At 30.0% G+C, this 12,565-nt stretch overlaps 1 protein-coding gene across 5 annotated transcripts; it reads right to left on the minus strand.

Moving 5' to 3' along the window:
* Positions 1-3,552: 3,552 nt before the first annotated feature.
* LOC100810258 (allantoinase) lies at positions 3,553-10,254 on the minus strand. 5 transcript variants are annotated; one of them, XM_003543007.5, is made up of 17 exons: positions 10,092-10,254; positions 9,601-9,778; positions 9,221-9,314; positions 8,649-8,769; positions 8,393-8,466; positions 8,026-8,102; positions 7,834-7,870; positions 7,676-7,761; positions 7,230-7,289; positions 6,826-6,974; positions 6,137-6,263; positions 5,891-6,046; positions 5,686-5,796; positions 4,896-5,006; positions 4,425-4,523; positions 3,842-3,985; positions 3,553-3,749 (listed from the first exon to the last, which is right to left on the minus strand). In XM_003543007.5, the coding sequence occupies exons 2-16, from the start codon at positions 9,709-9,711 to the stop codon at positions 3,857-3,859; spliced, it is 1,542 nt and encodes a 513-aa protein (XP_003543055.1). In that variant the 5' UTR covers positions 9,712-9,778; positions 10,092-10,254; the 3' UTR covers positions 3,553-3,749; positions 3,842-3,856. The 5 variants fall into 5 exon arrangements, with proteins under 5 accessions (XP_003543055.1, XP_040864270.1, XP_040864269.1 ...); XM_041008336.1 differs by having other exon boundaries at positions 3,553-3,745; positions 10,135-10,226; XM_041008335.1 differs by having other exon boundaries at positions 3,553-3,745; positions 10,092-10,221.
* Positions 10,255-12,565: the final 2,311 nt, after the last annotated feature.

Consider the following 12,565-nt stretch of genomic DNA (forward strand, 5'->3'; position numbering starts at 1 on the left):
CTATAAATTTGTCAATTAAAGTCTAGTAATTAAATAATTTCAATGTCTTATAGTAATTCATTTCATATTGTTTTAAAAATATAGTTGATTTCAAATTGAATTAATTTTTTTAATTTTTTCATAGCAAGGATAATAATTACAAGTATTATTAATGCTTATGGTACTATCTTTGCTCTTATATAGACCATTCTTTTGAGAAATTTGTTTCTCCCTTTTTACAAAATATTCTCTTCAAATTATTTTTATATTAATTATTTTTTATCAAAATATTTTTAATTATTTTATAGTTTTTGAAGTCAATAAATTAACCATAAATACTATAAATTAATAGGAAAAAAGCTTTCTCCCTCTTAAAGATGGAAGCAGATAAATAACACAGATAATTAATTAAGTGGAAAAGATGAGATTATGAGTCTCATTAATCTTGAGGATGATTTTAGAAAATACTAATATAAATTTTTAATAAATTTTAAAAAAATTGACAAGAAATAAATTTAATGTTACTAACTGCATTAGTTAACTTTCTAAAAACTTCAATTATTTCAAGATTAATAAAATATTTTTTAATTCATATTTCTCTATTAAAAAAAATAACTGCTAGATTCAAATAAAAAATTTAAAGTAATTTCACACATTTTAAAATTTATTAAAATAAGCTATGAATAAAAGAAAATATTTTGATTTGATATGTATACAAAACAATCAAAACTTAAAGAGTTAACTTTTTTTTAATAAGAATCAAAAGAATTAATTTTTAACTAAGTCAAGGTCATGGCTACACAAGGCCAAAAGGCAGCCACCTTAGACTCTCATTCAAGTTTTTAATTCTTTTTACATATTTAAAAAAAACTTTAAATTATTATGTGATAAATTTTATTGTGAGAATGTTTTTGGTATCCCACAAATTTTGGGGGTTCTAATACTGTTGATTTTTAACCAATAGTTTTTAAGTTAAATTTTTTTATTCATTTTAATTTTGATATTTAATTATTAGAAATATTTACTGGAATTCAAAGGAATTTTCAAATTAATTATCGTACGGAAAAATATAAAAACAGTGCTTAATCAATGTAATCCAGTCTAACCGAAATTATAGCTCACCACTAAACCAAAAAATGACAGACTACAATTGATTGGTATCGAAGCTATGTTTCCTTCTTCGTATTCCACTTAATCAATTAATCTCTTACGTTCTATCTGGTTGTTAATTAAAACTTATAATTACTTTTCACTTAATTTCTTTGACGAAACTCATCAGAGTTAAATACATGGAACTGTCAATTATTACTTTTTTACCTAATTCTTTGACGAAACTCATCATCACAGTTAAATACCTGGGACTGTCTATTGATTGCTCGTTACTATAGTTTCCCCGCCACCTATGGTTGGTACCAAAAGGCAGCATTTGATTTACTATTTCTCTCTTTTTTGCACTTCCTATATATGTAGGCAACGATAACACATGTGGAGGGAAGAATTACGACACACTCATATTGGAGTTTTCAGTTTTGACACAACACAGTCATGAAGGTGTTTGCACAATCACAATAGCGTTTTGGGGTTTGGAGAGAAAGAGAAAAAAAAAAAACACGATTTGGTATATTTGGTGTAAAAATTCCAGTCTTAGTAAAAGGCTTCAAATGAAATGGCACAAAGGAGCATTCAGATGAGAGTTGTGATGTTAAAAGGGTCGTCTAACAAAACTGATATGTCATTTAACAGATTGAAATATATAATAAATTTATTACTAAATATCAAAATAATGACATGATAATGTAACTTAATAACTGTTGGTTAAAAATTTGCATACCAAAATCCTCAAAATTTATGAGGGTACCAAAGAAATTATTTTTTATCATATTATTTATAGTTAACTTTTTAGTAAGATTATGCAATTTTGAAAATATGTACATACATAAATATTACTGTAAATTATTTGAGAACTTTTATCCGTCATTTAAAACGTTATAGAAAACTTAGTTTACATTTATTTTGAATTGAAATAAAAAAATGGTATTAAATTAAATATAAAAATCAAAATTGTTATAATTATATAATCTATAAAAAAAAATATTCTGATGATAGATGAAATTACTCATTTTTTGATACTACCTCTAGTGTGTGTATATATATATATATATATATATATATATATATATATATATATATATATATATATATATATATATAAGAAATAAGTAATAATAGGAAGGTAGTATGTTTTATCTAAGTTGAATCAATATATACTTGAATAAAAAAAATCAAATTTTCTTAATTTATTTTAGTTAAAAAAATAAAATGTATAACTAATTTAATTTAATTTTTTTTAAGTCTCACTTTATCCTATGGGTCTAAACCAAAGAACAAAGCCTTGCGAAGAATAATAAAAGAGAAAATAAATCCATATGCATCCCATTCCTAATCAGTGAATTCCACGCTCTTCAATGTCAGCAACAGTACGATGTGGTGCCCGTGGACCACATGCATGGCGGGCTGTTGGTGTAATAGCACCCTTCCAAAAGTAAAAGAAAAAGGATTAATCATTCTATTTTTTACTATTTTTTCACAGTATATGATCAAGTTTTTTTTCTAATTTTGAATTGTTAAAAGAATTATTGATCTTTTAACTTTTCGAGATACCCTTGACAACCAATTAATTGCAAGTGTTTTTCTTTGTGTGTAGCATATTTCAATTCAACAGGAACTTGTACCAAAAAAGATATTTCAATTGAAACTTGACGAGTAAATCCGCTATGTGTCTTGTTTTTTTGCTACGTTGAGAGTTACTTCACAGTTCACATGTTGTTTGACGTAAGATACATAGTAGGTTTGCTTGTCTTTTGTTGAATCTTTTCCATAATTTGCTAAATAATTTGATAAACTAATAATTCTTTTTCGTGTTATACGGTTAACTAACAGTAACATGTAAACATATCTATCACCATAAATTGAATTTTGCTATTTACTCTTCTACACTATCCTTTCATGTGCAGGGACAGAGTCATCAGATCACATGAAAGGAGAGGTCAAGTATGAAAAGTAAAATTCATTTAAAAAATCAATAATCTATCACATAATCTATTTTACATGTTAAAAAATAATCTATAAATTTAATTTATAATAATTTTTTTGGTGAGATATATTTTGTTTTCAAAATGAATAATTTTCAGTATATATGCTTCAGTAGGAAAAAATGATCAATAATCGTAAGAGGAAACACCATTTCGAAACAAAAAGGTTCAAAATAAAATTGATTTCATATCAGCCCAAAAAAAATGCTAAAGCTACACAGCATGATAAGATTGTTTGATGTTGCTTGTCATCTTTTATCTAGTCTGGTGGCTAGTTTTTATTTCTGTTTTTCTGCCTCCCATGTACTAAAAGAAGAAGAATCTAACTGCAAGATTTCAAATGGACGAGAGGATTCTTTTTTTTTCTTCTCTGTTATATTCCCTTACAAATTGATCAGGACTATGTTAACATGATGCTTCTTAGTTAGGAAACATGCATATTCTTTTCATGAAATGATATGCGAAGAGAGGAACTTTAGAATTTGTACAATTGTAACCTACATACACATTCAAGAAAAGAACATTATTATGTCATTGTCCTAACATTCAAACGACAATAATACATATGGTAATGCACTAGTCTATGAGAAGGAGAATGCTAGGTCAATGGTCGACGCCAGCAGCTACTTCCATCTCTTATTTAGGTCCCAACGAAACTAGCATCTGAAAGAAACCTGTCTACAACATGAATAAGGATCATGATTAGCATATCATGAACTCTTAGAGAACCAAATGAAATTGAGATGAGTTTGGAAAGTAATGGGGATCACCAATATTTAACTAACTCATTTGGCTAAAATTTGAACACCACAGGGTGCAGGAGCATGCTTCCCATCCTTAAACACAAGGTTTCCTCTGACAAAAGTCTCCAAAACTTTTCCGGATAACCTTCTTCCCATGTAAGCAGAGAGCTCCTAAATACCAAAAGGTCATTGTTTTACATATGGGATTCACAAAAACAGCCAAATATATTTTCTTCATAACATGAAAAATCATATAATACAAACAGGATTTATTAATAAAGTGAGAAGCACTGGATCTTTATGAAACGGTGAAAAATCTTTTTTTTAATGGTTCCTCCTAAGAGCAAAGGAATCAGCAAAATAAATCAATAAATAAATGATATGGTTTAGAATGAGAGGAACTTTTTTTCTTTTTTTTTTTATAGAAGTAGTGGGAGGAACAATTTGGTTCCTCTAGCATCTATTTTTCTGATCAACTGCAATTTGACAAACAAGAAAACATTAGCAAGAAGCCACCATATAAACAGTTTGAAATGGTTTTAAGTTTAACTTACAATTAAGAACAAAGAAAGTCATAGACAGAATGAGTTTAATAACAGGGTAAACATACAGAATGTTTGATGAAAACAGGATAATCATCATCCAGGTCAAACTCCAGCTCTGGTTGCCAAACTACAATATCTGCATGGTTTCCAACTGCAATGGTCCCCTAAAGCATAAATGAAAATTTAGTTAGACTTGAATTGGAATTATTTTCATAGAAGCATACACATTGACTTGACAATCTCACGAGTAAATATTCAAGTGTCTTGTCACACAGCCTTCTTAAGGAAAATAAAAATTACGCAACCAAATCATAGAGATAATATTTCTTTTATTTATATTTTCAGTTACTTGCTTCAAAAGAATAATGCTAACTAACATTGTTCCAAGTAGAAATGAAAATAATAAAATTAAAATGCAGTTTATTTTAGTTAATCAGATTGCAATATTTTTTTATAGTGTATATATTCAGAATCAAGGGAATAAAACTATAATTATTAATTATACTATACTAAGTCAGAGGCAAAGAAGGAAACACCTTTGATTCTAACCCCGCCAGTGTTGCAGGTTTCTTGCTCCACAATAAAGACAATTGTTCCAGAGTAAGTCCATATTTCTTCCCATATGACCACGTCACTGGAAGATTAAACTACATGTCTCCCAATAGAACATTAGTTAGTCCTTAGACCAATTATAACATCCATAGTTGCAATATAAAACATATCAAATTCAACTGAAAATCTGAAAAAAGGAAACTATCTCATGGCTTTCTGATTAAAATATGGCATAAATCAATCACCATGGTCCTTAGGATGACTGCATGCTTTATTCTCATCCTCTAGTTACAACTTCAAAACATTTTTATATAAAATTGTCTTTGAAAGCCACAGTTTTAGGTTGCATTTGTGTAAGCAAATTAAGCTCTTATCACGTGAAGGTTTATTTATAAATTTGATCATGAAACTCAATCAAATAAGTTTAGAAGAGCTTATTTTGATAAGCTACACCAGAAGTGTATTGAAATGAGCTAGAAGAACTTAAGGAAGTCTTCCAAAAGGAAGTATTCATAAGCTCTTCCAAATGCCCATTATCGTCATTCAGTGGAATCTCAAGAATATTTTATATCACTAGAACGAATACTAAAACAATGGATAATTACAAATAATAAAACTACAATGGATATACTCACCAGATATTTGTATTCTCCATATGACTGTGACTAAGTATTCATTCAATGATAAACTTGTAGATTTACAATTGATTTCAAATAGGTTTATATTATTGCAGTAAGAAAAGTGTTTAACTTCACTGCATGAAAAATCACTAACCTGCAAAGATGATATGCCCCCCCAAGCTTTTAAGAAGTCACCCTCCTCCATAAGCTTGAGTTCAGGCACAGTTGGTGAATGATCAGTACTTAATAGGTCAATGTGTCCCTCCTGAAATGAATAATAAAACATGTAAAAAACAGATGAGATCATAAATGATCATAAAAGAAAGAGAATAGTTTGTATTTTTGGAGAGGAAGCGTACTAATACAGCCTCCCATAATTTGTCTTTGTTGTATGCATCACGAATGGGTGGGGAACACTTAAAACGAGTATCCCCATTTGGTATCTCTTCAGACGTGAAAGCTAAGTAATGAGGACAAGTCTCAACACTTATGCTGTCACCATGACTTTTTGCTTCCTGTACAAGATAAATTTATAGCATCAGCACTCATATCAATTGGTAAATTCCATTTTTAATTTTAATCAGGCAACTCAATGCACACAAAACCTTAATCAGATCTAAGGAAGCACTTGAATCAGACAAGTGGACGATGTGAACATGTGCTCCTTCTAAAGGGCCACCTTTTCTTGTGTCCTTCGTAACACTTACAAGTTGTTTAATGGCTGCCTCCTCCCTGGAAAAGTAAAGAGCTAAAATATTTTTTTCTGGAAACTTAATGAGCATTCTGCCAATTAAAGATACATGATATTGTGCTCATCCAAGATTTCAAATAGAATGCATCATAGATAAACATACTGGACTGATTTTTCATACGGCTAGGTTCTCTTAAAATATTCCAAAACATCTTGAGAGTCATGTCTTCCTAACCACTTCATGTTATAAAAAGTACAAGGCTCTTTTGCATTAAAAATAAGTACAATGCTCTAGAACAGGGGTGCTTTTATGTTCTCAACACCCTCAGTCACAGCCTTCACCTCATTGAGGCTCATATTTCAACTCAATTAGGAAGCCCACACCTTTCCCTCAAAGAAGAGAGCTAATTACCAATTCGAACCAAAGCCTTTGGTGAGCTAATTCAGCTGTAAAACCTTAGGATGTGTTTAAGCAATAGTCTAACCAATTTTATGTCTCGACATGACAGAAGGAACAAGCATAACAAATTATTTATCTGGAATAAATTTATGGCTTAATGGCATGTTTATTTATTCAGAAATCAAAGACTTAAAATGCCTTACCATGAAGGTGGCCTGGTATTGAGATAGGTCAAGTAAGCACGTGGATCAAGGTTATCCTCATTAAGCTCCAAATGATTTTCAAAATCTTGTTGAATCTCAGCATGCACAACTATAGGCCTTCTATATTTTGCCAACACAGACAATCCTGCCTGACAAATTGTAAAACAATTGAACAAGGCCAGAAAGGAAAGAGGCTCCTTAATATAAAACATTACCCTAGAAGATCTTTTATGAGTGAAAAGTAATGCTAGCAAACCACAGTATATCAAGCAAAGGAACAATCCCATGCCATGTTGTAACGTAAGCAGAATTGGGTATGCAAAGAAATATAAAGAAGTGCAATGAACTGATTAGAAAAAAATCTCAGCTATAATTTTACAACTCATACTTTGGAAGGAAAGTACCTTGATATGGTCAATAGTAGCCATGGGGAAGTCATCTATTCCTGAAGGACACATAAAAGACTACAAATGCAAAGGGAGAAAAAGAGTCAGACCAAAAGGCAACAGATATTATCCTACAGATATATGATGGCTTGCATTGTGAAGAGACAACTCATGTCAAGACATATTTTGAAGAAATCATGTTTAATTCCAAGATGATGAGATGATAAATGAACACAAAAATTCAGGAAGATAGTGCCAAACCACTTCAAAGATATATACTAACAAGAGACAGAGCCCGGAAATGTCCAGTATCCATATATATTTTCAACACTAGAGTAAATAAATAAAAATGCTAGATGAAGTATCTAATGTAATAATTAACTTCTTTAAGTTGACCCCACTTAATATGTCATTGACCTCTAACCAAAGTAGCAATAACAATGCATAAGTTTTCAAATGTATACCTTCACACCAAGAACACCAGCACTTAAGAGACCATCAAGAATACTTGTATTAAGTGCATTTTCAGGGATTAGGCCTCCCCAAAATCCTGTATAAGATTATAAAAAATACCTCAGTAACTCAGTTAATTGTATGCTAAGGCAGAGATTGTTGGTCATACCAACATCAACATAGATTTTATCCTCTGCAGCATCAAGCTGGAAACAAGTGGAAAATTGTCAGAACTTTAATTGCAAGGAAAAAATTAATGATGTATGTCAGAATGAACTCCTAATATCTCTTTGAAATGAAAAGATTCATCAAAAGAGGATGGATATTATTTAAACACACATATAGGATCAATCACTAATACCTTAAGTTTCAGTTTTTCCTTAGACACAGTTGTAGGGTAACAGTTTAGAGGCATGTCAACCACTGTGGTTACACCACCTGTTGAAAGTGTTGGAACAGATCTATTTAATGTGCATATAAACCAAACTAAATAAGTTATGCATATTGAAAACAGTTAACATAGACAGGAAAACTATCATTAGAAGAGAGAGAAAAATGATAAGTCATAACAAGTTATTGTTTTCTTTGTCCTAAGCTTGAAATCTAGATGCACTTAAGAAGCACAAGAAATAGTTATCAAGATGTCCCTTGAAATATCCAATCAAGTTCCAAGGTATACTACTAATGAAGAAAATGTGTAGATCAATAGAAGAAGAACATCCGCATACCAGCAGCAGCAGCTCTGGTACCAGTATCAAATCCTTCCCACTCAGTTCTTCCAGGCTCATTAAGATGTACGTGCCTGCCAAAGTAAGTAATTCAAATAATTAGAGGGAGGATGACACACGAAAATCATGTTTAGACATAAATTGAAACAACTGGAGCTGATAATCAAGTCTTCTTCTAGTCCACAATTCCTACTCTCTAATAAATTCTTGCCTAATGTCAAAAATAAACAACGAGAAGATGATTTCCATATCTTACACATCAATCAAGCCAGGCATGATAACAGCATCTCCATAATCAATTACTTCTTCTTGCTTAGGCTTCCCCTGAATAGCATGTCCCTCAACGACAGATATTATTTTCCCATCATTTATCTCCACTGTTAAAAACAATTAACATGTGTACATAGTGATAGCCTGGTGAAAGTTTTACATGTACAATTGAAACAACAAATGGTCAAAAGAAAATATGTTCTTCACTAATGAATTGATGCTAGTGCCACTCAAGTGAGTCCTAACTCCTAACTTCCAAGACCTTACTTTACACCAAAACCTTTACAACCTCACGGAACAAAATGAAAAGAGTAAAACAAAAGGATGATGATAATTAGTAGTTTAGTACGAACAGTTATCATACCAAGCTGCACAAAATGTAAGGATTCTAAAATTTATTGCAGATAGTTATTATCCGCTCTCTACCTGGATGTTAATACAATTAATTTGATTGTCTGTTTTTGAATTCGTAACAATTCGTGTTAGCAACATTCCTACTAGATAGCACTACTCAATAATAATAATAATAATAATAATCAAGGTTTAAAAAAGCAAAACCTGAACCAGAAATGATCCCTTGTGGGGTCACAATACGTTTGCTGGATATCCAGAAGTGGCGATGGGGAAGAAGGCTGCACTTATCCCGCGGTAACTGTAGCACGAAAAGTCAACGATATTCAACCCTCATTACATAACTCCCCAAACCCACATCCTCTTCAATTCTCAGACCATGGCAGTTGAAATTGTCATAACAAAAATTTCAAACTTTTAAGTAAAAAATTCAGGGACTATAGTGGCAAAAACAAGATAGTCTTGAGCACAATTTTGAAGTCATAGTTGAGCTAAAAGGTTACTGATTTTTTAACTTTTACCGGTGATGCAGACATAATCATGAATCAAAAAGCATGAAAAAAGAACCAAGTGAATAGATAGTGAACCTTTATGAGAGGAAATAACTGTGCTGTGTAAGAATCCTGCAAGTAGAAGAACACTCCAAAGGAAACAAGGATTGTAAGCAAAGGCAACACCCTCCACAAAAACTGATCCATCTCTCACTCTCACTATTCTGCTCTCTTTTCTTTGATAGTTCGATTATTTATGCCTATGGTATGGTTACTGCAGAAGAGTACAGATGTCAGCTTAAGACACTATCTTCTCTGTTAGATGACAACAAAAACTAAGGGGTCACATGATTTTAACTTTTATGGTATATCATATCTTCCTCAAGAAAAAGGTACTGTATATCATATCAACTTCAGATTTGCTAGCTTAGATAGCAGATAATGAATTATCTGAATTAAATCAATACTTTAATAGAAAATAATTAAGTTTTAATAGTTTTTTGTTTGGGTGAAGAATCAAGAAAGTACTAGTAATTTGATTTAATTTAAAATCATGTGTATAATTAATTTAAACGACATAGACATACCAAACTATTGCTAAATTCTAATCAGTAATAAATAATCACTGACTGGATGGATTCCACGTTCTCCATTGTCAGCAACAGTACGACCTGGCGCACATGGAAACCTTGCACTCTTGCAGGGTTGTCGGTTTCTGTTTCATTTTCGTATTTGAATAATGCTATAAGTACTAACTAGTATTTCAAAAATGTTATTTCATGAATTAATAAATAAAGAACTTATTCAAAATTATAATAAAAATATATTGAAATTGTTAAATGCTACTATTGTTTTCTGTTTTTATTCCTTAATCACTGTATTGATTTTTTTTAGGAAAATGACTGTCTTAATTAGCATTCTTTTATTTTTTCTTTCTCCATGCAAATGATGCAATTTAATTTTCAGTTTTTCACATTCAACGCTACCATTTGGAGACAGCCAATGATTAAATTGGTGGTCCAAGAAAATTTTATTTCAGTTTTTGGATTAATTAATAAAATAAAACAACGGCTAATAAATTTTACCAAAAAAATAAGTATTGATGAAAGAATAATATCTAGTTAGCTAATACTTCCTTTAGTCCATTATGATTATTGTATAAAAGAAAAAAAATCAAAATAATTATAATTATAATTTTTTAATGTAATATTAAACTTTTTCTATTTATATTTCTTATAATATTAATGATGGACGATAAAATTAATGATAAGATAAGATTAATTTTTAAAATTATTATTTTATTATTTATTTATTATTATTTTATTATTTATTTATTATTATTTTATCTGTGTAAAATAAATAGTGTAAAACAAAACATTATTTTGGGACCGAAGGAATATCTATCTACCTTAATACTTGGACTTGACCTTGGCCCATATACTGTTGATAGAGACCAGAATTCCTGAAGTCGGCAGGTCCTGCATTGAAAGTAAAAAAAACTTAAGCTTGTATTTGATTTTGATGGTCCTACTAATCAGTGCCATTCATTAGATTAGTCATTAATCCATAAAAAAAAATTATTGAAGATTTTGTATTGGAAGTATATTATTATAATCACTAACTTATGGTTTTTTTCAACCTACACAAAATAAATTTGTAAATTGTTAAAAACAATGGTAACAGTCAAATCATCATTAACAACTAAATCTGAAAATTAAACTTATACAGTTAATTTTGCTCTAATTAAATTTATAATAAATATATTTATTCACAAATTAAATTCATGAATTATAAAAAAAAAGATAAAATTACAAATTTTGATTAGAATCTTCTTTAAATTTATTTACAAATTTAATTCTCAATTATATTCAATCCGTTAAACGTGGTTCACAAGTTTAAATTTGATTACAAAGGAAAAGGAATGTTACAAAAGAATCTTCACTGTTCACTGCCACGAGTCTGATTGGGTGTTCTAATAATTGTGCTAGCAGCTAAAGAGGATCTTTTGTGGACACAATCAAATTGCAGGTGTACTCATGGGATCTATATATTCATCATATTCTAAAAGAAATATTTAACTGGTTATTAATTAATCTATTAATAGTAAATTTTTAATTTTGTTTTTTATATTATTATCGACACTTTATTATTAGAAAAATATATTTTTCATGCACATGATAATTTAGATTATGCATTTAATTATAGTAAAGTTAACTAGATGTATAATTATGCTTAACTTTTGTTTTATATCCCTCATGATTATGGTTGTTGATGATAGGGTGTAGATGATTCCGGGAAAGAGAGAATTTGGATGTGGAATGGAGAGCATTAGAGAAGCCAGAAGAAGCACAATGGCCGCAGAGGAAGACACAGGACTAACAGTCTTAGAGACTCATTAGGTTTTCAATAATTTCCCAGATCTGAATACGCACCCTATCCTTGTTTTCCCTCCTCTTCCTTGATTCTCAGGAGCTGCAAGAACCATCCATGTTGCGAGATCGAGGAGGGAGTGGGAAAAAGGATCGAGATCGTGAAAGGGACCAAGGTTTTGTATCATTTGTACAGGAGCCTTAGCTTCTCTTTTTGTAACGGGTTTTGGGCACCCCTTTGTGTTCTTATACAGTAATATATCCTCTTATTTGTTGATTAAAAATATTATAATAAATATATTTATTTTTAAATTAAACTCATAAGTTATAAAAAGAAAATCCTAACAGTCAAATTATTATTAATAAATAAATCTGAAAAATTAAACCCCGTAAGGTATGGTGAAAAATTGAATTAAATATGTTGAGGATGTTAGGTTGAGAATATAATTTTCTGTTAAAAAAAGTAATATTATATATATATATATATATATATATATATATATATATATATATAAAATAAAGTAGGTGGGAATATTTTTGGAAATATATTATTATTGCAGTATGCAATTTTTAGAGTTATATTTTTTTATTAAATAGCATTTAATGTGTCAATCAAATCCAATAAGCACATTTGACAATTTTTCCAATCAGTGAGAATTTATACTTATATTAATATTTGAATCAATCAAAAT

The sequence above is a fragment of the Glycine max genome, chromosome 13, assembly GCF_000004515.6.
Source record: "Glycine max cultivar Williams 82 chromosome 13, Glycine_max_v4.0, whole genome shotgun sequence".
NCBI lineage: Eukaryota > Viridiplantae > Streptophyta > Magnoliopsida > Fabales > Fabaceae > Glycine > Glycine max.